Genomic DNA, 27,167 nt, shown 5'->3' with positions numbered 1-27,167 from the left:
TCTTGCATGCAGGGCTCTTTTGAGGTCTATCCACAGATTTTCGATGATGTTTAGGTCGGGGGACTGTGAGGACCATGGTAAAACCTTCAGCTTGCGCTTCTTGAGGTAGTCCATTATGGATTTTAAGGTGTGTTTAGGAGCATTATCCTGTTGTAGAAGCCATCCACTTTTCATCTTCAGCTTTTTTTTTTAATTAATTTTTTTATTAGTTTTTCAAAACATTTTACAAAATTAAAAACCCCAAATACCAGTGGGGAGCATTAATACAGTGCAAGATTAAGCATACAATAACAATATGCTACAAACGAAGAGAATTTAACAAAAAAGCACCTAAATTAAAGACAAGTGAGCTTAGTGTCCTCCCCAATCCCCACAACACAAGAAAAAAACAACAACAACTCCAGACCAACCACCACACAGTATAAAGAGTATAAGTCTGGACAGTCAAACTCCCAGACTGTGAATACACTTAGCAACAGAGGATAATAATGCCTACTACCAGAAAACAAAAGGGAGCTGAAAGCAAGGGACCGAAAAGAAGAAAAAAAAAGAAAAAAAAAACCCTAGTCAAGAGGAAGGTTATGAAAGTACTCGATAAAAGATCCCCAGACCTTATGGAACTTTAGATCCGAATTAAGAACTGAATAATGAATTTTTTCGAGGTCCAAGCAGGCCATAATGTCGTTAAGCCATTGCGCATGAGTGGGTGGGGCAACATCTCTCCATCTGAGGAGGATCAAGCGTCTCGCCAGGAGAGAGGCAAAGGATAGTATTCGGCATTTGGTCGGACCCAGACATAAATCTGTCTCGCCCCAAAAACCGAACAGAGCAATTAAGGGGTTAGGTTCTAGGTGCTGATTCAGAATACCCGATAATGTAGTGAAGACATCTTTCCAGAATTTCTCCAAGCTAGGACAGAACCAGTACATGTGGATGAGAGAGGCCATGCCCCTCTTGCATTTATCACAGAGCGGACTAATGCCAGGGTAGAATCGAGATAGTTTAGATTTAGACATATGGGCTCTATGAACAATCTTAAACTGTAAGGCAATGGCGAGCACAAAGGGAGGTTGAGTTGACCGATTTGAGAACTGAGTCCCAACTCTCCTCGGATAAGGAGATATTTAAATCCTGCTCCCAGGCCATTTTAATTTTATCCACAGGGGCCCGTCGTAAGGCTGCTAGTTTATCTCGTATAATTGAAATTAAACCTTTACCTAGTGGATTAATGGAAAGAAATAGGTCCATAGCATTTTTCGCAGGCATTTCAGGAAAGTTAGAAATTAAAGGAGCAGTAAAGTGTCGGATTTGGAGATATCTGAAAAAGTGAGCGTTAGGCAGGTTGAACCTAACGGAGAGCTGCTGAAAAGAAGCAAAGCGATTATCAATGAAGAGATCATCAAAATGTCTAATGCCCTTCCTGTACCAAACATGGAATGCTGAGTCGTACGTAGTAGGTAAAAAAAGGTGATTATGTGCGACAGGGCTAGAAACAGAAAACCCCTGGAAACCATAGCATTTCCTGAACTGAGCCCATATATGCAAAGTGTGTCTGACCAGAGGATTAGCTATTGATCTGGGCAGACTGCTAGGGAGTGCAGAGCCAAGAAGTGCAGATATAGATAATTCTTTAGTGGAACTCAACTCCATTGCCACCCAGTTAGGGCACTCGGGTTGACCGTGGAAGAAAGACCAGAAGGCAGCACAACGTATATTAGCTGCCCAGTAATATAAGCGAAAGTTAGGTAAAGCCATGCCACCCTCTTTTTTAGATTTTTGGAGGTGGATTTTATTAATTCTAGAGCGCTTATTCTGCCACAGATATGACAAAATAATAGTCTAAGGAATCAAAAAAAGATTTAGGAATAAAAATTGGGATAGATTGAAATAAGTATAAAAATTTGGGGAGAACATACATTTTAACAACATTAATACGACCTACCAAGGACATAGATAGAGGTGACCATTGTACCAGACTCTGTTTTATAGCATATGAAATATTGACAAAGTTTTCACGAAAGAGATCTTTAAACTTCCTTGTGACTGTAATTCCAAGATAAGTAAATTGACTATGGACTACTTTAAAAGGGAGATCACGAAATATTAGTTCTTGTACTTCTTTATTAATTGGGAAAAGTTCACTCTTATGTAAGTTGAGTTTATAGCCAGAGATCTGGCTAAACTGGTCAAGAAGTGAAAACATTAGAGGTAAGGATGTAGATGGATTTGAGAGAAAGAGTAATAAGTCATCAGCATAGAGAGAAACTTTATGCTCAACACCCCCTCTCCAAATCCCGGTCAATTCAGGACAATTTCGAAATGCTATCGCCAGAGGTTCTATAGCCAAATCAAAGAGAAAGGGACTTAAGGGGCATCCCTGACGGGTGCCACGTTTGAGATTAAATACTTGGGATTTCTGAAAATTAGTTAGAACAGAAGCAGTAGGACACAGGTACAGCAATTGGATCCAAGAGATGAAACTTTGGCCGAGGTCAAATTTTTCTAAGACTGCAAAAAGGTAGTTCCACTCTATACGGTCAAATGCTTTCTCCGCATCGAGGGTGATAACACATTCAGGAGTCCCAGTTGGAACTGAGTATAAAATATTAAATGGACGCCGAATGTTAAAAAAAGGGAGACGGTTTTTAATAAAGCCTGTTTGGTCATCAGAGATAATGGAGGGAATAACGGTTTCTAATTTATGAACCAACACTTTAGCTAAGATCTTTACATCAACATTGAGCAGAGAGATCGGCTTGTACGAGGAACACTCTGTTGGGTCTTTGCCCTTTTTTAAAAGAAGAATAATAGATGCCTCATTGAAAGAGGGTGGCAATTTGCCGTAATTAAACGAGTCAAATAATACTGAAAGTAACTGAGGAGAAAGAAGTGAGGAGAATGATTTATAAAATTCCACAGGGAACCCATCAGGTCCAGGAGATTTCCCTGAGGACAGTGCAGAAATTGCAAAAGATATTTCTTCTGGTGATATAGGCGCATTGAGTTTGGCTTTGAAATCAGATGAAAGTGAGGGGATATTCAGATTCTGTAAAAATTGATCCACAGGGATATTGTCATTCAGGGATTCAGAGGAATAAAGCCGAGAATAAAAATTTTTAAATGCGTCATTAATTTCTAAATGATCCGATGTAAAGTCTCCATTCTCCTTCCGGATCTTTGTAATATGTTGTTTGGCTTTGGAACGCCTCAGCTGATTGGCTAGGAATTTACCAGACTTATCCCCATGAATGTAAAAGCGGCTCTCGCTTTCGAGAAGTTGGCGTTCGACAGGTTGAGTGGACAGAAGGTTAAATTTAGTTTGGAGTTCAACGCGCTTCTTGTATAATTCAGGGTTCTTAGTTTGGGTATATATTTGATCCAAATCTTTAATCTGGTTAATGAGGTCTGCTCGATCGCAAATCAAGCGGTACAATAGCAGTCTGGGAGCAGAGATGTAAACATAGATTCGTAAGGTCAAAATATAAACATGTCCTAAGCAATAAAGAGATGTTGGAACTGGAAAATCCACCCCACCTGCACAACCCAAAACTAGACGGCTACCAAAACAAGTAGCTAGCTCTACCAAAAAAATTAACCCAAATACAACTTCCAGATCTGTGTCATTAACAACAGTTCCGTATAAATACTATAGCAAATAATAACTAGTTTATGCACTAGAAAACATAACTACAGATTAGAACACCTTCTGCAGAAATATACAACTTAATACAGAGAAAATTGGAAGAAAACCAAAACTAACCTACCCGCGAAAAATTATAGAAGAATAAAGTAAGAGAAAGGGGAAAAAAAAGGTAAGAAGGAAAAAGAAAAAAGAAGGGGAAGGGGAAAATTATAAATTCAAGACGAGTATTTATCAACCGTTTACAGAGAAGGGAGAGAAAAATTCAGAGATTAGAAAAAAGGGGTGAAGAAAAGAAAAAGATAAAATAAATAAATATTTAAAGCAAAGGAAAAATAAATCAGCAGTTGAACTGTGAACCGACAAACAGGGAGGCCTTCACTAAAGACTTCGAACCTCCAAAACAAGTTAGAATTAGTTGTAGAGCTCTGTAGGTAAAGTTATACAAGAATAAAGATAGGTTACACACACACCAAATCCCGGGAGAGATTGTCAACAGCCCTAAAAGTTTCAATGAATAATGTCTGAGTGATTCAAGTGAATTCCGAGTCCAGAGAAAGTAATTTTACTACGAGGAGTACTTATCCACCATTTTAGGAGGTCCGATCAGATTCCGAAGATGACTGGATAGCCGGAAGACTTGCCACAAACGCTTCAGCTTCCTTTGCTGATTTGAACCACTTGAATTCCCCGGTATTAAGCTTGATTCGTAGATCAGCAGGGTTACGAAGGGAAGGTTTGAAACCACGATCAAAAAGCACTTTTCTTCAGCTTATTTACAGACACTGTGATGTTTGCTTCCAGAATTTGCTGGTATTTAATTGAATTCATTCTTCCCTCTACCAGTGAAATGTTCCCCGTGCCACTGGCTGCAACACAAGCCCAAAGCATGATCGATCCACCCCCATGCTTAACAGTTGGAGAAGTGTTCTCTTCATGAAATTCTGCACCCTTTTTTCTCAAAACATACCTTTGCTCATTGCAGCCAAAAAGTTCTATTTTAACTTCATCAGTCCGCAGGACTTGTTTCCAAAATTCATCAGGCTTGTTTAGATGTTCCTTTGCAAACTTCCGACACTGAATTTTGTGGTGAGGACGCAGGGAAGGTTTTCTCCTGATGACTCTTCCATGAAAGTCATATTTGTGCAGGTGTCGCTGCACAGTAGAAAAGGGGAACACCACTCCAGTCTGCTAAATCTTCCTGAAGGTCTTTTGCAGTCAAATGGGGGTTTTGATTTGCCTTTCTAGCAATCCTACGAGCAGTTCTCTCGGAAAGTTTTCTTGGTCTTCTAGAACTCAGCTTGACTTCTGCCATTCCTGTTAACCATCATTTCTTAATTACATTACCAACTGAGGAAACAGCTACCTGAAAATGCTTTGCTATCTTCTTATAGCCTTCTTCTGCCTTGTGGGCATCACTTATTTTAATTTTCAGAGTGCTAGGCAGCTGCTTAGATGTTATGCTGCTGATAGTTGGAACAAGGTTTGAGGAGTCTCAGGGTATTTATAAAGCTTTGAAATTTGCATCACCTGGTCTTTCCTAACGCTGACTGTGAACAAGCCATAGCCCTAACAAGCTAATTAAGGTCTGAGACCTTGGTAAAAGTTATTTGAGAACTCAGATCTCTTAGGGTGCTCAAACTTTTGCATGGCACTCCTTTCCTTCTTCTCACTCTAAAATTGTAGAAGGTAAAAATAATAACAAATCTTGCTTAAAATGTTGAAAAAATGTTTCATCTTTAACTTTATGACTTTTGGACATCAAATAATCTTCTACTCACTTAACTATTCACAGTGACAGAAATTTTGACCAGGGGTGCCCAAACTTTTGCATACCACTGTATAACTGAGGATACTCTGCTACTATTGCTGCCTACAGTATTAACATCAGACTATAGGTTTGCCCTTCAGAACAAACCGTTAATAACACTTGATAAATTACTGCAGATGGAGACAATTACTACTTATTTTCTTTGTATACATATAACATTGTTTATAAATCCCTGGCTCTTCACCGTGGTTATAATGAACAGCAGGAAATGGCCAGTTGTCTGTGTACCCACAAGCAGGTGTAGGAATGAAGAACTCCAGGGATGACCCCCCTTGGCCATTCGTCCCTCCCGGTAATTATCCTTGCAAGTGGAACAAGTGCCATACCTGCCCCTACACCTTCTCCCTAACTACCATTCAGGGCCCCAAACAGTCCTTCCAGGTCAAGCAACACTTCACCTGTGAGTCTGTTGAAGTCCTCTACTGTATCTGGGGCTCCCGGTGGGGCCTCCTGTATACTGGTGAGACCCGGCGTAGATTGAAAGACCACTTCACTGACCACCTACACTCCGTCCACCAGGCAAAACTGGATTTCCCGGTGACCACCCATTTCAATTCTACTTCCCATTCCAACATGTCAGTCCACGGCCTCCTCTATTGCTGCAATGAGGCCACACGCAGGTTGTAGGAGCAACACCTTATATTCCATCTGGATAGCCTCCAACTGATGGCATGAATATTGATTTCTTAAACTTCCGATAATGTCCTCTCCCACCCTCCTCCCTCACCATTCCCATTCCCAGTTCCCTCTCACCTCTTACCTGCCCATTACCTCTTTCTGCTGCTCCTCCCACTTCCCTTTCTTCCATGGCCTTCTGTCCGCTCCTATCAGATTCCCCCTTTTCCAGCCCTTTATCTCTTTCACAATCAACTTGCCAGCTCTCCCAGTTTCACCTACCACCTTGTACTTCTTCTTCTCCTCCCCACCCCCCACCCGTTTCTTACTCTGACTTCTCATCTTTTTTTCCCCCCAGTCCTGATGAAGGGTCTTGGCTCAAAACATTGACTGTTTACTCTTTTCCATCGATACTGCCTGGCCTGCTGACTTACTGCAGCATTTTGTGTAAGTCCAGTGAAATCCTGTTACTGTGAAGTACACCCAGTGACCACTTTATTATGTTCACCTGTTTGTGAATACAAATATCCAATCAGCCAATCATGTAGCAGCAACTTAATGCATAAAAGCAACACACAGAGTCAAGAAGTCCGTTGTTCAGATTGGGGAAGAAATCTGATCCAAGTGACTGTGACTGTGGAGTGATTATTGGTGTTTCTCAGAAACTGCTGATCTTCTGGCATTTTTTCTAGAGGTTACAGAAAATGGTGTGAAAAACAAAAAAAATCCAGTGAGTGGCAGTACTGTGGGTGAAAATCTTGTTAATGAGAGAGGTCAGAGGAGAATGGCTAGACTGGTTCAAACTGACAGGAAGGTGACAGTAACTCAAATAAACACGTGTTACAGCAGTGGTGTGCAGAAAAGCATCTCTGAACACACCACAGAATGTACAGCACGTGCCTAATAAAGTGGCCACTAAGTATAAATTACCCTGAAAACCTATCAGAGTGGGCAGTGCAAAGGGGTTCCAGGGGGCAGTGGACAGATATTCAGACTGCACAACCTGTCTATTACTGGGTAATTTGTTGTACACTAGATTCCATCCTGGACTTTTCACCACCTGGAGGTAATGGCCTAGAAGGGGCTACAGTACAGATTGCATTATGAGAACAAGTTGCAAGGATTGTTTCTACTTCCTCGCCCAAAAGGCTGAGGGAAGATTTAACTGAACTACTGATGATTTAACAGAATGGGTGGAAGTAGATTTGGAAAACGAAAAACAAGGACATCTGAAAATTTGTAAATACAAGAGACCTTGCTGATGCTGGAAATCCAGAGTAACACATACAAAATGCTGGAGGAACCAGCAGGTCAGGCAGCATCTATGGGAATGTATGCACAGTCAATATTTCGGGTTGATCCCTTCATCAGGACCAGAAAGGAAGCGGGAAGATACCAGAATAAGAAGGGAGTAGGGGGGTGAGGACATGCTAGAAGGTGATAGGTGAAACCAGGTGGGTGGGGGAGGCAGGCTGAAGTAAGAAGCTGGGAGATAAGTGGAAAGGGGCCGGAGAAGGAGGGATCTGATAGGAGAGGAGAGCGGATTGTGGAAGGAAGGGAAGGAGGAGCGCTAGTGGGAGATGATGGGCAGGTGAGGAGAAAAGACAGGAGGACAGAGTGGGGAAAAGAAGAAAGGGGAAGGGGCAAAAATTACTGGAAGATGGGGAAATGGATGTTCATCCCATCAGGTTAGAGGCTACCTAGATGGAATATGAGGTGTTGTTCCTCCAACCTGAGAGTAGCCTCATCATGGCAGAAGAGGGGCCATGGACTGACATGTTGGATGGGAATGGGGATGGAATTGAAATGGTTGGCCACCAGAAAGTTATGCACATTACAGATGGAGCTGAGGCGTTCCGACAAAGTGGACCCCCAATCTACGTTGGGTCTCGCCAATGTAGAGAAGGCCACATTGGGAGCAGTGGATGCAGTAGATGGCCCCAATAGAGTTGCAGGTGAAATGTTGCATCACCTGGAAGGATTGCTTGGGGCCCTGAAAGTAGGTGAAGGAGGTGGTGAATAGGCAGATGTAGCACTTCTGCCACTTGTAGGGATGTGCCAGGAGGGAAATTAGTGGGAGGAATGAATGGACAAGAGAATCATGGAGGAAGCAATCCCTGAATAGAGCAGAGAGTGGATGGGGGTGGGGATGTTGGGGAGGTCCTGAATGGAGGGGAGGGTGGAGGTGAATGGGCTCCCTGCCACCTTAACAGGGATAGAGTTCCTCTGGTCCTCACCTACCACCACATCAGCCTCTGCATCCAACACTGTAATCTCCACAACTTCCACCATCTTCAAAGGGATTCTACCAGCAAAATACATCTTTACCTCCCCACACTCTCTGCTTTCCACAGGTATTGCTCTCTCCATGATCCCCACATTTCCCTCTCGACACTTACCCATGCAGTTGAAGAAGTGCTACACCTGCCCATTCACCTCCTCTCTCACCTCCATTCAGGGCCCCAAACATTTCACCTTCAAATCTTTTGGGGTCGTCTACTGTATCAGGTGCTCCAGATGCAGCCCCCTCTACATTGGTGAGACCCAACATAGATTGGGGGACCACTATGTCAAGCACCATCTGCAAAAAACAATGATTTCCTGGTGGCCAACCATTTCAATTCCAATCCCCATTCCCATTCCAACATGTCAGTCCACTGTCTCCTCCTCTGCCACAATGAGGCGATTCTCAGGTTGGAGGAGCAACACCTCATATTCTGGACACAAAAATGCTGGAGGAACTCAGCAGGCCAGACAGCATCTATGGAAAAGAGTACAGTCAATGTTTCAGGCCGAGACCTTTCAGTAGATCCTGTTCAGCATTTCGTATCTGTTGCTTGGATTTCCAGCATCCGTAGAGTTTCTCTTGGTTGTGACCTCATATTCCAAATAGATGGCCTCCAACACGATGGTATGAACATTGATTTCTCCAACTTCCAGTAATTTCCCCCTACCCCTTCCTTCCTTATTCATTTCCCCTCTCTGGCATCTTACCTCTTCTCCTCAACTGCCTATTACCTCCCACCAGTTCCTCTCCTCTTCTCCTTTCTCCCATGGTCCACTCTCCTTTCCTATCAGATTCCTTCTTCTCTAGCCATTTACATTTTCACTTATATAACCATATAATAATTACAGCATGGAAACAGGCCATCTCGGCCCTTCTAGTCCATGCCGAATGCTTACTCTCACCTAGTCCCACCTACCTGCACTCAGCCCATAACCCTCCATTCCTTTCCTGTCCATATACCTATTCAACTTTTTTTTGAAATGACTTATCACCTCCCAGCTTCTTACCTTATATCCCTTCCCCCTCCCACTTGGCTTCATCTATCACCTTCTAGTTTGTCCTCCTTCCCTCTTCTTTGCCCATCCTGATGAAGGCCCTTGGCCCGAAATGTTGACTCTTTATTCATTTTTATCATCAGTGCCCAACCTGCTGGGTTCATCTGAAAATTTCTCATTTAGAATTCATTTCAATCTTACATCCATCCCACAACGTAAGACAGTAAAACCTTTGCATTATGACTCCCAGAATAACAGAAGATCCACAATTCTCTCCCACAGAATGATGTGATGCAGAAGATGTGTTTAGTTTGCTTCACATTGACATTACCAGACAATAACCTGCCTTACCTCTGATATTTATGGCATTTCCTGGTGGTTATCAATGGGATTAAGAGGATTAACAAAACCAAAACAGGAATAACCTGATGAAGTAGGAAAACAGACACAGGCTCTGTTTTAAAGATCTTGAACCACAATACCAGTAACAGGGCTATGGCTGGCGTTGGTATTCATGCTAGGGATTAAAGCTGTTCTCAACCACTACTTACTAACACCCTGTTGAATACCCTCAGCCAACAGTCAGAACCAGGCTGACTGAGGAAGCAGCTTCCACAGTGCCATGGCAGGTAAAGACTGCAGTGCTGTACCCAGGGGCACTTGCCCCTTCAGGAAGAATAGGGAGAATTTTGAAGGTAAACACACAAGCGAAGACATTTATAAGATATAAGAGACAGTACATTTGTAAAATAATCATGCAGCAAATAGCCTCAAGACATCTTACTCACATCTGGCTGGTCTTTAAACTGTCCATCAGACTTTAGCTCAGAGTCTTCACCTTTACAAAGGTCAACCCTAGAAATCATGACACAGAGGATTAGCCACTCACAGAGAATAGAGAGCAACCCTCACTCTGAACTGCCAAACCCATCAAAGTACATAAGCTGTTTTAAACCCTGAGCTCTAGCACACCATGATTCACGCTGCTTTTTTCTCCTCGTGCTTTTTGTAGCTATTTTTCCTGGCTGGGAAGAGAGGTGGATGAACATGAGTAGGTCAGCACACATCGTGGGCTATATGTGCCACACTATGCTCAGAGAAGGAGGGGAGCTCTTCCTACTGTAAGCTGCAGGGGTCAGAGATGAAAACCCATGAGCAAAATACCAAAGTGATAAGCAGTTACTCTCACAGGGCTGACAGGATTTGAAATCGTCTGAGAAAAGTTGCAAACTGACACCAGAGGTAATTGCAAATGGGAGTTGGCACTGCCTCAGGACAGAGAGCTGACAGTTACGGTATAATGAGCTGAAGAACGCCCTCCTGTACCAGATCTATCTATAACAAGTTCTGGAATGGAGCTTGATCCTAGCGGCCATGAAGATTCCTTAAAAGAGCTGCTGTTTGGGGTTAGTGCTCAAGTGAATGCTGTAAATTTCTCCAAGGATTTACCCTTCGCTCATGTCTGCTGACAGGTCGACACCTCCTTGCTCAGCAGCCAGCGAGGTCTCATCAGGCATGCCCACCCTCTCGAGGAAACAGAGTGCTGGGTCAGCTCTCATGGCATTATATCGTTCATAACCTGGAAAGAGACAGAGGCAGATCTCAGTGGGTGAGTAAAGCTAACAACAGCTTCGCAGTCAGAGAAGAGCTCATTAACAGTAAATGGGTGCATCAGGAATCAGAGACTTCACAATATTATCACAAATAGTTTTCCATTCCCTGCAGTGTAGGCATGTCATCATCCTACTCCAAATGGTTTCCTTCTGATAGGCTTGGGCAGGAAGACCACCATCGTACCAAATGTGGGAGCAGGGATGACGGGGTGCATGCTGAAATTCTGCTTCTAATCTTCTAATAATCACAATGGAATACTTACTGTGTGACATGAGGCAGTGTCACAATGAAGACAAGCAACGTGCTCAGGTACGTACAGACAGGGAAACAATGGTAACATACTGTAGGACAGTTAGATAGATTTTTCTACAGCAGTGAATTAAGGATTATGGGTAAAAGGCTGGTGCATGGCCAGATCAGCCATGATCTTATTGAATGGCAGAACAGGCTTAACGGGCCAGATGGACAATTCCTGCTCCTCGTTTTTATGTTGTTATGCAAGTCAAGTAACAGGTTAGCATTTCACTTCCCTTCTCGACACTGCTAGACCAACTGAGTAATTCTGAACTATACACAAGCACAGCCAAGATTCACTGGGGACAGTATAAAGAAGGATCTCAAACTACAGACATCATCTTCTGCAAAGTCACATATGCCAGAAATGCATGCGGCTGGCGATATGGAAGACAGTGTAATGAATCTGGAACAACAGCTGGATGACCTTCAACTCATAAGGGAGAATGAGGCTGAGCTACAGGGAGGAAGTCACACGTAGGCTGCCGGAAGCAGGTCGTTGGGTGACAGTCAAAGGGGGGAAAGCAAAAGTGAGGAGACAAGTAGACACTCCTGTAGCCATTCCCCTGAATAATAAGTATACTGTCGTAGATACTGTTGGCGGGGACGACCGACCAGGGGTGAGCCACATTGGCAGGGCCTCCAGCACTGAGTCTGATCCTGTGGTGCAGAAGGGTGGGACGCAGAAGAGGAGAGCTGTCGTCACTGGAGACTCTACAGTCAGGGGAGCAGACAGGAGATTTTGTGGATGTGAGGAGGACATCCACATGGTTTGTTGCCTCCCGGTGCCAGGGTCCGGGATGTCTCTGACCGGGTGCACGACATCCTGATATGAGAGGGAAAGCAACCAGAAGTCGTGATACATGTTGGTACCAACGACATAGGCAGGAAGAGGGATGAGGTCCTGAAGTGAGTTTCGGGAACTAAGCAGAAGGCTGAAGAACAGGACCTCAAGGGTGGCGTTATCAGGTGCTACGTGATAATGATGGTAAGAATTGGAGGAAATGGCAGTTGAATGCGTGGCTGAGGAGCTGGTGCAGGGGGCAGGGTTTTAGATTTTTGGACAATTGGGATCTCTTCTAGGACCTGTAGAAGGTGGGACCTGTACAGATTGGATGCGTTGCACCTGAACTCGAGGGGGAGAAATATCCTTGTTGGTAAGTTTGCTAGCATGGTTCGGGAGGGTTTAAACTAATTTGCAAGGGGGATGGGACCTGGAGCAATAAAGCAGTGGAAGAAGTGCATTGTGTAAAGCCAGATCTAACACATAGAGAGACTTTGAGGAAAGAGAAGCAGAATAAAGGGTATAAAGGTAGTAAGGTAGAAGGGCTAAAATGCGTGTACTTCAATGGAAGAAGCATCAGGAACAAAGGAGATGAACTGAGAGCTTGGATACATACATGGAATTATGATGTAGTGGCCATTACAGAGACTTGGCTGGCACCAGAGCAGGAATGGATTCTCAATATTCCTGGATTTCAGTGCTTTAAAAGGGATGGGGGGGGGGGGGGGGGGGGGGAGAGGGGAGGAGGGGTGGCATTACTGGTTAGGGATACTATTACAGCTACAGAAAGGGTGGGTAATGTAGCAGGATCCTCTTTTGAGTCAGTATGGGTGGAAGTCAGGAACAGGAAGGGAGCAGTTACTCTATTGGGAGTATTCTATAGGCCCCCTGGTAGCAGCAGAGATACCGAGGAGCAGATTTGGAGGCAGATTTTGGAAAGGTAAAAAAATAACAGGGTTTTTTATCATGGGTGACTTTAACTTCCCTAATATTGATTGGCACATGATTAGTTCCAATGGTTTAGATGGGGTAGAGTTTGTTAAATGTGTCCAGGACAGATTCCTGTCACAGTATGTTGACAGGCTGACTGGGGGGAATGCCATACTAGGTCTAGTATTAGGTAATGAACCAGGTCAGGTCACAGATCTCTCAGTAGGTGAGCATCTGGGGGACAATGACCACCACTTCCTGGCCTTTAGCATTTTCATGGAAAAGGATAGAATCAGAGGGGACAGGAAAATTTTTAATTGGGGAAGGGCAAATTATGAGGCTACAAGGCTAGAATTTGCGGGTGTGAATTGGGAGGATGTTTTTGCAGGGAAATGTACTATGGACATGTAGTCGATGTTTAAGGATCTCTTGCAGGATGTTAGGAATAAATTTGTCCTGATGAGGAAGATAAAGAATGGTAGGGTGAAGGAACCATGGGTGACAAGTGAGGTGGAAAATCTAGTCAGGTGGAAGAAGGCAGCATACACGAGGTGTAGAAAGCAAGGATCAGATGGGTCTATTGAGGAATATACGGTAGCAAGAAAGGAGCTTAAGAAGGGACTGAGGAGAGCAAGAAGGGGGCATAAGAAGGCCTTGGCGAGTAGAGTAAAGGTAAACCCCAAGGTATTCTTCAATTATGTGAAGAACAAAAGGATGACAGGAGTGAAGGTAAGACCGATTACAGATAAAAGTGGGAAGATGTGCCTGGAGGCTGTGGAAGTGAGCAAGGTCCTCAATGAATACTTCTCTTTGGTATTCACCAATAAGAGGGAACTTGATGACAGTGAGGACAATATGAGTGAGGTTGATGTTTTGGAGCATGTTGATATTAAGGGAGAGAAGGCGTTGAAATTGTTAAAAAAACATTAGGACAGATAAGTCCCCGGGGCCTGATGGAATATTCCCCAGGCTGCTCCACGAGGCGAGGGAAAAGATTGTTGAGCCTCTGGCTAGGATCTTTATGTCCTCATTATCCACGGGAATAGTACCGGAGGATTGGAGGGAGGTGAATGCTGTCCCCTTGTTCAAAAAAAGATAGTAGGGGTAGTCCGGGTAATTATAGACCAGTGAGCCTTACGTCTGTAGTGGGAAAGCTGTTGGAAAAGATTCTTAGAGATAGGATCTATGGGCATGTAGAGAATCATGGTCTGATCAGGGACAGTCAGCATGGCTTTGTGAAGGGCAGATCATGTCTAACAACCCTGTTAAGAGTTCTTTGAGGAGATGACCAGACATATAGATGAGGGTAGTGCAGTGGATGTGATCTACATGGATTTTATTAAGGCATCTGACAAGGTTCCACACGGTAGGCTTATTCAGAAAGTCAGAAGCCATGGGATCCAGGGAAGTTTGGCCAGGTGGATTCAGAATAGGCTTGCCTGCAGAAAGCAGAGGGTCGTGGTGCAGGGAATACATTCGGTTTGGAGGGTTGTGACTATTGGTGACCCACAAGGATCGATCCTGAGACCTCGACTTTTCGTGATTTTTATTAACAACCTGGATGTGGGGGTAGAAGGGTAGGTTGGCAAGTTTGCAGATGACACAAAGGTTGGTGGTGTTGTAGATAGTGTAGAGGATTGTTGAAGATTGCAGAGAGACATTGATAGGATGCAGAAGTGGCAGATGAAGTTCAACCCGGAGAAGTGTGAGGTGGTACACTTTGGAAGGACAAACTCCAAGGCAGAGTACAAAGTGAATGGCGGGATACTTGGTAGTGTGGAGGAGCAGAGGGATCTGGGAGTCCATATCTAAAGATCCCTGAAAGTTGCCTCACAGGTAGATAGGGTAGTTAAGAAAGCTTATGGGGTGTTAGCTTTCACAAGTCGAGGGATAAAGTTTAAGAGTTGCGAGGTAATGATGCAGCTCTAGAAAACTCTGGTTAGGCCACACTTGGAGTACTGTGTCCAGTTCTGGTCGCCTCACTATAGGAAGGATGTGGAAGCATTGGAAAGGGTACAGAGGAGATTTACCAGGATCCTGCCTGGTTTAGAGAGTATGCATTATGATCAGAAATTAAGGGAGCTAGGGCTTTACTCTTTGGAGAGGAGGAGGATGAGAGGAGACATGATAGAGGTATACAAGACATTAAGAAGAATAGATAGAGTGGAAAGCCAGCGCCTCTTCCCCAGGGCACCACAGCTCAATACAAGAGGATATGGCTTTAAGGTAAGAGGTGCGAAGTTCAAGGGGGATGTTAGAGGAAGGTTTTTTACTCAGAGAGTGGTTGATGCGTGGAATGCATTGCCCGAGTCAGTGGCGGAAGCAGATACACTAGTGAAATTTAAGAGACTACTAGACAGGTATATGGAGGAATTTAAGGTGGGGGCTTATATAGGAACAAACACGAAGAAATCTGCAGATGCTGGAAATTCAAACAACACACACAAAATGCTGGTGGAACACAGCAAGCCAGGCAGCATCTATAAGGAGAAGCACTGTTGACATTTCGGGACGAGACCCTTCGTCAGGACTAACTGAAAGGAAAGATAGTAAGAGATTTGAAAGTGGTGGGGGGGAGGGGGAAATGAGAAATGATAGGAGAAGACCGGAGGGGGTGGGATGAAGCTAAGAGCTGGAAAGGTGATTGGTGAAAGTGATACAGAGCTGGAGAAGGGAAAGGATCATGGGACGGGAGGCCTGGGGAGAATGAAAGGGGGAGGGGGGGAAGCACCAGAGGGAGATGGAGAACAGGCAAACAACTAAATATGTCAGGGATGGGGTAAGAAAGGGAGGATGGGCATTAATGGAAGTTAGAGAAGTCAATGTTCATGCCATCAGGTTGGAGGCTACCCAGCCAGTATATATGGAGTTGTTTCTCCAACCTGAGTTTGGATTCATTTTGACAGTACAGGAAACCATGGATAGACATATCAGAGTGGGAATGGGACGTGGAATTAAAATGTGTGGCCACTGGGAGATTCTGCTTTCTCTGGCGGACCGAGCGTAGGTGTTCAGCGAAATGGTCTCCCAGTCTGCGTCGGGTCTCACCAATATATAAAAGGCCACACCGGGAGCACTGGACGCAGTATACCACACCAGCCGACTCACAGGTGAAGTGTCGCCTCACCTGGAAGGACTGTCTGGGGCCCTGAATGGTGGTGAGGGAGGAAGTGTAAGGGCAGGTGTAGCACTTGTTCCGCTTGCAAGGATAAGTGCCAGGAGGGAGATCGGTGGGAAGGAATGGGGGTGACGAGTGGACAAGGGAGTCACGTAGGGAGCAATCCCTGCGGAAAGCAGAAAGAGGGGGGGAGGGAAAGATGTGCTTGGTAGTGGGATCCAGTTGGAGGTGGCGGAAGTTACGGAGAATTATATGTTGGACCTGGAGGCTGGTGGGGTGGTAAGTGAGGACAAGGGGAACCCTATCCCGAGTGGGGTGGCGGGCGGATGGGGTAAGGGCAGATGTGCGGGAAATGGGAGAGATGCGTTTGAGAGCAGAGTTGATTGTGGAAGAAGGGAAGCCCCTTTGTTTAAAAAAGGAAGACATCTCCTTTGTCCTGGAATGAAAAGCCTCATCCTGAGAGCAGATGCGGCGGAGACAGAGGAATTGTGAGAAGGGGATAGCATTTTTGCAAGAGACAGGGTGGGAAGAGGAATAGTCCAGGTAGCTGTGGGAGTCTGTAGGCTTAAAGTAGATATCAGTAGATAAGCCGTCTCCAGAGATGGAGACAGAAAGATCAAGAAAGGGGAGGGAGGTGTCGGAAATGGACCAGGTAAATTTGAGGGCAGGGTGAAAGTTGGAGGCAAAGTTAATGAAGTCAATGAGCTCAGCATGCGTGCAGGAGGCAGCGCCAATGCAGTCGTCGATGTAGCGAAGGAAAAGTGGGGGATGGATACCTGTATAGACTTGGAACATGGACTGTTCCACAAAGCCAACAAAAAGGCAGGCATAACTGGGACCCATACGGGTGCCCATGGCTACACCCTTGGTTTGGAGGAAGTGGGAGGAGCCAAAGGAGAAATTATTGAGATTAAGAACTAATTCCGCTAGACGGAGGAGAGTGGTGGTAGAGGGGAATTGGTTAGGTCTGGAATCCAAAAAGAAGCGAAGAGCTTCGAGATCATCTCGGTGGGGGATGGAGGTATATAGGGACTGGACGTCCATGGTGAAAATAATGCAGTGGGGGCCAGGGAACTTAAAATCATTGAAAAAATTCAAAGCATGAGAAGTGTCATGAACATAGGTGGGAAGAGATTGAACAAGGGGGGATAAGACAGTGTCAAGGTATGCAGAAATGAGTTCAGTGGGGCAGGAGCAAGCTGAGACAATAGGTCTACCTGGACAGGCAGGTTTGTGGATCTTGGGTAGGAGGTAGAAACGGGAAGTGCGGGGTGTGGGAACTATGAGGTTGGTGGCAGTGGATGGGAGATCCCCAGAGCTCATAAATCCCCAGATCCAGTGAGATCGTAGCCTGACTGCCCAGCCTTCCTGCAAAGACAACCCCTAATAATAGGTACATGTCTGGTAAACATCTGAAATGCTTCCAATGCATACCACTCTCAAACCATATGCTTTCCTACCATGAATTTTCATATGGCACCTTATCAAATGGCTTCTGGAGACCTAAGCATGGAATATCCACCAGTTCCTCTCTGTGCCTGACACTTGGTATTTTTCAAAGAACTGTGATAAATTTTGAATATCTCAAAGGGCCGTGATCTTTCTTTCTTCAAACTAAGATAATTTTGATTATCTTGAGTTTTCTGAAGTGTTCAGCTATTAATATTTTTTAACAAATCCTTCTAACATTTTCTCTTTGATCAGTGTCTCCTTTTTAGCTATTTTCTAACTTCATGGAATCTTCCTTGAATTTAGCAATCTTGGATAACTAAAACCAACAAGACCAACTAAGATGATGTCTGTCAGCCTGCAACTCCTCAGAAGGGTCACCTTCCCTCAGTAATTAGTGTAAGGATTGCAGAAAGGTATGTTTCACTAAGAAGGTGCAGTACAGTGGAACTAAGGTGGTGAAGACAGGTACCTACATCTTAGACAAACAGTACTTGGATATGTACAAGCATGGCGATGGATCCAGTGCTGGAAGGCTGCTTTAATTAGTACAGATTTAATAGGCCCAATGGTTCCCTGTACCATGAGCTTGCTATGATTCTCTTCAGAGTGCATGACACTGACTCCCATTGATACACTTTAGGGAATAATCATTAATAATGTACAGTTTGGAGGTCCCCCTCTCCACACTAATGCACACTTGCCAAACATTAAAACACTCCCAGGAACCCCTGCTAAATCAGGACACACTCTTGGAGAGCCTGCTTAAATATTGATATAATTCCAGGGAAACCATGAAGAGGGAGGAGCTTAGTTATGATAGTGCTAAACGAATTACTTGGACAAAGGCTGTAATAAATCGAGTCAAGAAGAAAAGCTTACAAAAGGTTCAGAGAGCTAGGTAATGTTAGAGATCTAGAAGATTGTAAGGATAACAGGAAGGAGCTTAAAAAGGAAATTAGGAGAGCCAGAAGGGGCCATGAGAAGGCCTTGATGGACAGGATTAAGGAGAACCCCAAGGCATTCTACAAGTACGCGAAGAGCAAGAGGGTAAGACGTGAAAGAATAGGACCTATCAAGTGTGACAGTGGGTAAGTGTGTATGGTACCAGAGGAAACAGCAGAGGTACTTAATGAATACATTACTTCAGTATTCACAATGGAAAAGGATCTTGGTGGTTGTAGTGATGACTTGCAGCAGACTGAAAAGCTTGAGCATGTAGATATTAAGAAAGAGGATGTACTGGAGCTTTTGGAAAGCATCAAGTTGGATAAATTGCTGGGACAGGATGAGATGTACCCCAGGCTACTGTGGGAGACAAGGGAAGAGATTGCTGAGCCTCTGGCAATGATCTTTGCATCATCAATGGGGACAGGTGAGGTTCCGGAGGATTGGAGGGTTGCAGATGTTGTTCCCTTATTCAAGAAAGGGAGTAGAGATAGCCCAGGAAATTATAGACCAGTGAGTCTTACTTCAGTGGTGGTAAGTTGATGGAGAAAATCCTAAAAGACAGGATTTATGGAACATTTGGTGAGGCATAATATGATTAGGAATAGTTAACATGGCTTTGTCAAAGGCAGATTGTGCCTTACGAGACTGATTGAATTTTTTGAGGATGTGACTAAACAGATTGATGAAAGTAGAGCAGTAGATGTAGTGTATATGGATTTCAGCAAGGCATTTGACAAGGTACCCCATGCAAGCCTTATTGAGAAAATAAGGAGGCATGGGATCCAAGGGGACATCGCTTTGTGGATCCAGAATTGGCTTGCCCACAGAAAGCAGAGTAGTTGTAGATGGGTCAGATTCTATATGGAGGTCGGTGACCAGTGGTGTGCCTCAGGGATCTGTTCTGGGACTCTTACTCTTCGTGATTTTCATAAATAACCTGGATGAGGAAGTGGAGGGTAAGTTTGCTGATGACACAAAAGTTGGAGGTGTTGTGGATAGTGTGGAGGGAGGTCAGAGGTTACAACGGGACATTGATAGGATGCAAAACTGGGTTGACAAGCAGCAGATGGCGTTCAACCCAGATAAGTGTGAAGTGGTTCATTTTGGTAGGTCAAATATGATGGCAGAATATAGTATTAATGGTAAGTCTCTTGGCAGTATGGAGGATCAGAGGGATCTTGGGGTCCGAGTCCACAGGACGCTCAAAGCAACTGCGCAGGTTGGCTCTGTGATTAAGAAGGCATATGGTGTATTGGCTCTCCTTAATCGTGGAATTGAATTTAGGAGCTGAGAGGTAATGTTGCAGTTACATAGGATCCTGCCCTGGTCAGACCCCACTTGGGAGTACTGCGCTCAGTTCTGGTCGCCTCACTACAGGAAGGATGTGGAAACCATAGAAAGAGTGGAGAGGAGATTGACAAGGATATTGCCTGGATTGGGCAGCATGCCTTATGAAAACTGGTTGAGTGAATTCGGCCTTTTCGCCATGGAGCGACGGAGGATGAAAGATGACCTGATAGAGGTGTACAAGATGATGAGAGGCAGTGATCGTGTGGATAGTCAAAGGCTTTTTCACAGGGCTGAAATGGTTGTCACAAGAGGACACAGGTTTAAGGTGCTGGGGAGTAAGTACAGAGGAGACGTCAGGTAAGTTTTTTTTTACGCAGAGAGTGGTGAGTGCATGGAATGGGCTGCTGGCAACGGTGGTGGAGGCGGATATGATAGGGTCTTTTAAGAGACTTCTGGGTAGGTACATGGAGCTCAGTAAAATAGAGGGCTATCGGTAAACCTAGTAATTTCTAAGGTAGGGACATGTTCGGCACAACTTTGTGGGCCGAAGGGCCTGTATGGTGCTGTAGGTTTTCGATGTTTCTGTGATGACTCCTTTGCTTGCATCTTTGTAAACAGCTCTATTTCCATCTTTATTATCTCTATTTTCCCTTTCAAGGTACTTTTGAAGACCCTGAACTGGAGTTACATGCTGAATTCAGTTGTTCGCGGGAATGGGACCCGCTCTCGGGATTTCATGACTGGCCACTAGTCGACATGCCAAAGATGCAGCCCAAGAGCTTAGCTCGCCTTTGGAGGTCGAAGAATTTGTGGCTCTGGAGACGGTTGGGGGGTGGTATCGGAGTTCGGAGCCTCATCAGGAGATTGGTGTTTCGTTGGAGACGGAAGTCTCTGGCTGTGTGCCCAGAGACCCAAGATCTTTGGGTACAGAGCTCAGAAAAGGTAACGGGGGGGGGCGGGGGGGAGGGGGGTGTGAAGGGGGGAGGAGGAGGGGGTAAGGGGAGGGGGAGAGTGAGACACACAGAGACAGACTGTGGTATGTCGAATACCGGGCGAATGAGTAGCCTTTGGGGTACTGCAAGTCCGTATCTTTGCTATTGTTTTGCTGCACACTTGACTGCTCAATGGTGGGTGCTGATGCTTTTTTTGGTGGTGGGGGTGGCAGGATTGTTGCTTTGCTGCTGCTTAAGCATGGGAGGGGGTATCCGTCTGTTACTCTAATTATAAGGTCAGCTCAACATCTCAGGCCAAAGTGCCTATAGTCTGCTGTACTGTTCTATGCTGTCACTGGATTCAGACAATTAAATTCTTTTTTTCTGCACCAGGCGTATTGCCAGAAGTTCGACAAAATCATGAACACATGCTTACCGTGTTTATAAACGCCAATGAGCAGGGACTTGTCTGAGTCTCCATCCCACCAGTCGACTGGTATATCGTTGTAGTCAACCTCAGGAATCCAGACTTCCAGCTTACTGTACCCCAAGGTGTGACGGAGAGAGAGAGGGAGGCACAAGGCAGAAAGGGTAGGAGAATGAGAGATACGGACAGGCAGAGACATGATGGCAAAGATGACAAAACAACAGAGAAAACAAGGGAGAGAAGGACAAAATAAATCAATGTTAATAATAAAAATAATTTGTAGGTATGGATTGTTCATTCATCATCCCTCGGTGTAGCAGAGGATGTCTTTACTTAGCTTTATTCCTATAAAAACCTACAACGTTTTCCACAGGGTTTTAGGAGAAAGTAGCAGATTTCTACTTTCTTCAGTGGGGCATGTTTCTGACATCACCTTCAATGTCCTGACTCTAATGATAAAATTATGACTAAGTGGATCTGAGGTTACCTGTAAAATAGACCCTCTTTGTGTCTGATTATTTAAAGCATCTCAATTAGATCATCCCTAAGCCATTAAAACATAAGCACTCAAAAGGGTTAGAAAAGAGCATTCAACACATTTGGGAAATTTAGACTTTGCCCGTACACCAGCAGTCCTTCCAGGTGAGGCAACACTTCACCTGAGAGTCTGTTGAGGTTATCTACTGTATCCAGTGCCTCCTGTATATCAGTGAGTCCTGACATAGATTGGGAAACCACTTCACTGAACACCTATCCTCCATCTGCCAGGAAAAGCGGGATCTCCCGGTGGCCACCCATTTCAATTCTACTTCCTATTCGAACATGTCCGTCCGTCCGTGGTCTCCTCTACTACGACAATGAGGCCACACTCAGGTTGGAGGAGCAACATCTTCTATTCCATCTGGGTAGTGTCCAACTTGATAGCATAAACATCGATCTCTCAAACTTCCGGAATTCTCCCCCCCCCCCAACCAATCCCATTTGCTTCTCTCATCTTAATTCCTTACCTGCCCATCTGGTGGTACTCCCTCTTCCTTTTCTTCCATGTTCTTCAACACTCTCCCATCAGATTCTCCCTTCTCTGACCCTTCAGCTCTTTCATCAATCAACTTCCCAGTTCTTTACTTCACACCACTCCCCTCTCCCAGTCTCACATTTCATCTACAACCTTGTACTTCTTTCTCCCTCCACCTTCTTGCTTTAAGGTCTCATCTTTTTTTCTAGTCCTGTTGAAGCGTCTCAACCCGAAACATCCACTGCTTACTCTTTTCCATAGATACTGCCTGGCCTACCGAATTCCTCTGGCATTTTCAATATAGTTCCTTTCATCTACTTTTCTTCAATTTCCCTATCCTTGAGTGGGGTTCCTAGCCTTTCATCTGGGCTTTAGTGAGGTATTCAACAACAGTAGGCATGATGTGGCACACTTACTCATTCAGCTCATTATGTCGATGCCTGCTCCTTAAACGAATTCTTAATGAACCCACACATTTGCTGCGTTCCTAACAGTGACCAAGATGGCGGCACGACACAGTTTGCAGTGGCCACTCCGGAGCTGATATCTGTTCTTTGTTAAGCGGGGTGCCATGCACAATCCTAATCTGATGAAAAACAGACGTGGGAGCACAGAGGAACATATAGAAATCTCCAGGAAGGCCTTCTTCGTTGCTGCTGCTGTTGTGAGGTCTGGGTCGCTGCTGAGAAGAACAGGCCCCCAGTCCTTAGGGTCACGTTGCAGGTGACGATCGTAGTGCGCTCGGCAGAGCATGGTGCTCAGAGAGGCTGTGCCAGAGGGGATAGTCAGAGGCTCGACGGATTTGGAGTCTGCTGTGGTCGGAGCGCTTCACTGTGTGCTGCGTCTGCGAGGCTGGGTCTGACGGAGCTTTAATCGTGTACTGTGTCTGCCTTGGAAGTCCATAGCTGGGGTATTCCCTTCTGCCGCCTGCGTGGGATGACGAGTCTATCGGGACCCTGAGGACTTGTGGAAACTGTGTGGTGGTTTCTTTCAAACTTATAGTCTTTTAACATTTTTGGACTATTTTTACTGTTTCCATGGTCTTTTTTTTATCAATTATGGTATTGTCTGCACTGTTGTAACTATAACTATATGTAACTATGTGGTTTTGTGTAGGTCTTGTAGCTTTAGTTTTTGGTTTGTTGAGTGGTAGAGTTGGTCTCCTGACTTGGTGTGTCTGGGTAGTCTTGTTTGTCTGGTAGGTTTGGAGCTCCTTTCCGGGGTACACGCTAAGATGGTAGCGCGATACGCAACAGCCTCTCTGAACTCTGGATTTGGGGATTATCAAACGTTATGTGGATTTTCTGGTGTAGTCGGTTTTGTCGTGTGCTTTTGTGATATCATTCTGGAGAACGTTGTCTCATTTGTTAACTACGTTGCATTTGTGGTTTCTAAATAACAATAAACTGAAACTGAACTGAACACACTGTTTTGGTTTCCAGTATTTATTCAGTCTCTTTTTGAAAATCTGTTTCTGCAGAGATCATGGGGATGTTTTGTATAAGATTCTTTGAATCTTCCTCTATGGATAATTTCCCAATCGCTACTGTATGGGTAACCACTTGGGTGCCACTGGAAACAGTTTCCCCTTTTCCCAGGATGTCACATGGAAACACAAGTGGCAAAAGAAATGGACAGAACTGTGCAGCCCAACCCCATCACATTGTGATCCAGCATTATATACCATTCCCAAGAGAAGGAGGCACCCCAACCAAATGTCAGCACAAGATTTAAATCCCAAGAACTTCACTCAGAACCGAACACCATACTCTAGATTGGGAATAAAGGGAGTCTTCTCTGATTGGCTGTGGGTGACTAGTGGTGTTTTTGTAGGGGTCAGTGTTTGGTACTACTTTTTACATTATGTGTTAATGATTCTGAGGATGGAACTGATGGCTTTGTGGCCAAGTTTGCAGACAATGCAAAAAAAAGATGGAGGTGCAGGCCGTGTTGAGGAAGCAGGGGTTCTCCAGGACTTGGACAGATGGAGATCTTTGAGCCAGACCTTATTAGGGGATCAGAGGTGGAGAGTGTCAGCAAATTTAAATTCTTCAGTGTTACCATTTCAGAGGATCTGTCTTGAATCCAACATGTGAGTACCAATATAAAGAAAGAACGGCAGTGCCTTTACTTTCTCAGACATTTGCAAAGATTCAGTATGTATCTAAAACTTTGACAAACTTCTATAGATGTATGGTGGAGAGTATATTGACTGGTATCATCACACCAATGCCCTTGAATGAAAAAGGTTACAAAATGTAGTGGATACAGCCCAGTCCATCATGGATAAAGCAGTGGATCACTGATTGTATCCACTACTTTTTGTAGGATTTTCCATTCAAGGGCTGTCAGTGTTTCCATATCAGGCCATGATGCAACCAGTCATATACTCTACACCACACATCTATAGAACTATACAAGTCCAGGTACAACCTACGGAAGATTATTTTTAAAGACGGAAAAACAATTCCAATTGAGATTAGTGACGGAATCAGATGCATGTCAGCTCTGGCAAGGTTTGCAGGCCATTATTTCCTATAAAGCAAAACCTAACATCATGAATGGTTGTGATGCTTCACTCCCAGATGAGCTCAATGTCTTTTATGCACATTTTGAAAGCTGCAGAAATTCACATTTGCAGCATCTGATAACCCTGTGATCTCTGTCTCAGAGGCCAACATCAGAAGTTCCATCAAGAGGGTGAACCCTTGCAAGGTGTCAAGCTCTGATGGTCTACCTGGTAAGTCTCTGAAAACCTGTGCCAACCAACTGGCAGGAGTGTTCAAGGACATCTTCAATCTCTCACTGCTGCAGATGGAGGTTCCCAACTGCTTCAAAAGTGCAACAAGAGGAGGGTGAGCTGACTCAATGAACTTTTGCACAATGACACTCACATATACTGTGGTGAAGTTCTTTGAGAGGTTGGTCATAGCTAGAATCAATTCCTGCCTAAACAAGGACTTGGACCCACGGCAATATGCCCAATTGCACAATAGGTCTACAGAGGATGCAATCTTACTGGTTCTGCACTCTGCCTTGGATTATCTAAACAATAGCAACTCCTTCATCAGGCTGCTGTTTATTGACTACAGCTCATGGTTCAACACAATCATACCCTTAGTTCTAATCAACAAGCTGCAAAGCCTAGACCTCTGTACCTCCCTCTGCAACTGGATGCTTGACTTCCTCAGCAGGTGACCACAGTCAGTGCAGATCGGTAATGACATCTCCTCCCCGACAACTAACATTGGCACAAGGATGTGTGCTTAGCCCACTGCTCTATTCTCTCTACACCCATGATTGTGTGGCAAGAGCAGCTCAAACGCCGTCTACAAATTTGCCGATGACCACAATTGTCAGAATTTCAGATGGTGACGAAGAGGATCACAGGAGTGAGATAGGTCAGTTAGTTGAGTGGTGTCACAGCAACAACCTTGGACCCAAAGTCAGTAAGACCATTGTGGACTTCAGGAAGGGGAAGTTGAGGGAATACATATCAATCCTGGGTGTCAACATCTCTGAGGATCTACATGGGCCCAACATTTTGATGCTATTACAAAGAAGGCATGGCAGTGGCTATATTTTATTAGGAATTTGAGTAGAATTGGTATTCACCAAAGACACATGCAAATTTCTACAGGTGTACAGAGCATTCTAACTGGTTCCATCACCGTCTGGTATGAAGCAGCCACTGCATAGGTTCTGAAGAAGCTGCAGAAAGTTGTAAACTCAACCAGCCCCATCATTATATTCTTCTTCTTATACTTTATGGTTTGAATATTATGTATTGTAGCCACAAAACAATATTGATGACATATGCCAGTGATACTAAACCTGATTCTGATGCTGAGCACACTTACTCAAAGTGTTGTTGCAGGCAAACAGCAATCATCATCAAGGATCTCACAATACCCAAGCCATGCTCTTGTTTCGCTTCTGCCATCACAAAGAAGGTACAGCAGCCTCAGGAACAACATTACCAGGTTCAGGAGTAGTTATTACCCCTCAACCATCAGGCTCCTGAACCAGAGGTGATAATTTGCTTCATCACTGAACTGTACCCACAACCTATGGACTTACCTTCAAGGACATTTCATCTCACGTAGTTCATATATATTGCTTGCTTATTTATTTATTAATTATTATTCCCCTTTTTTTCTCTTTCTTTTTATATTTGAAGTACTTTGGCTTTTGTACATTGGTTGTCTGTCCTGTTGGGTGCAGTCTTTCATTGATTCTATTGTGTTTCTTGTATTTACTGTGAATGCCCGCAAGAAAGTGTACTTTGACAATAAATTTACTTTGAACTTTAATTAGGAAAACAGACAAATAAGTAACAGATGGAATATAGTGTAGGGAAGTGTATGGTCATGCACTCTGGTAGTAGGAATAAAGGCGTATAGACTACTATTCTAAGAATATGGACTTAGGTTCTTGATTAGTAATCGCGTCATATTTTACAGGAAAAAGGTAGGAGAGTGGGACAGAAATGGATGATAAATCAGTTATGATTGAATGTCGGAGCATAGTCAATGCTTAATTCTGCTTGTGTCTCATGGTAGTCCGGTACCAAACCAGGCCACCTCTTTACCCTCCACAGTGTAGTAGCTTTGCTCTTTGACGTACCTTGCATCAATACCATCCAAAGCTTTATCAGCAGCCTCCCCCAGCACTTCCTGCTTGAGATAATACAACATTCGGACTCTCAGCAAGACCCTGCGAACAACAGGAAGAGACAGAAACAATTTCTCTTTTCCTGCACATTGTTTCGTGCTGAAGTGAGTTTTACCAAGATGACAGGGTGTCATTGTGCATCAGTGAGATCCATCCCTTAACAGCATAAGAGATTCTCAAGTGGCCAAATTCTCAACAGCATCAAATTATTCAAAATGGTGTGGAGTTTATGAACGAATCTCACCCCTTTACATGCCACCAAGGGGGAAATTACCCAAGTACCACACAAACAACTACTGTGCATCCCAACCTGCATATCCA

The 27,167-nt window shown here is 44.4% G+C and overlaps 1 protein-coding gene across 7 annotated transcripts in view; it reads right to left on the bottom strand.

Annotated features, from left to right (window-relative positions):
• chd6 (chromodomain helicase DNA binding protein 6) overlaps positions 1 to 27,167 on the bottom strand; it is a 350,247-nt gene that overhangs the window by 60,284 nt on the left and 262,796 nt on the right. For all 7 annotated transcript variants that reach the window (XM_073062265.1, XM_073062264.1, XM_073062266.1 and 4 more), the window contains 4 exons: positions 26,799 to 26,888; positions 21,167 to 21,270; positions 10,818 to 10,947; positions 10,157 to 10,223 (listed from right to left, as the gene is read on the bottom strand). In XM_073062265.1, coding sequence (XP_072918366.1) covers positions 10,157 to 10,223; positions 10,818 to 10,947; positions 21,167 to 21,270; positions 26,799 to 26,888 — 391 coding nt within the window. The remainder of the gene's footprint in view (positions 1 to 10,156; positions 10,224 to 10,817; positions 10,948 to 21,166; positions 21,271 to 26,798; positions 26,889 to 27,167) is intronic.

This window comes from Hemitrygon akajei, chromosome 11, assembly GCF_048418815.1.
Source record: "Hemitrygon akajei chromosome 11, sHemAka1.3, whole genome shotgun sequence".
Classification (NCBI taxonomy): domain Eukaryota; kingdom Metazoa; phylum Chordata; class Chondrichthyes; order Myliobatiformes; family Dasyatidae; genus Hemitrygon; species Hemitrygon akajei.
The sequence above is the reverse complement of the archived record's forward strand: the minus strand, read 5'-3'. Positions and strand labels throughout refer to the sequence as shown.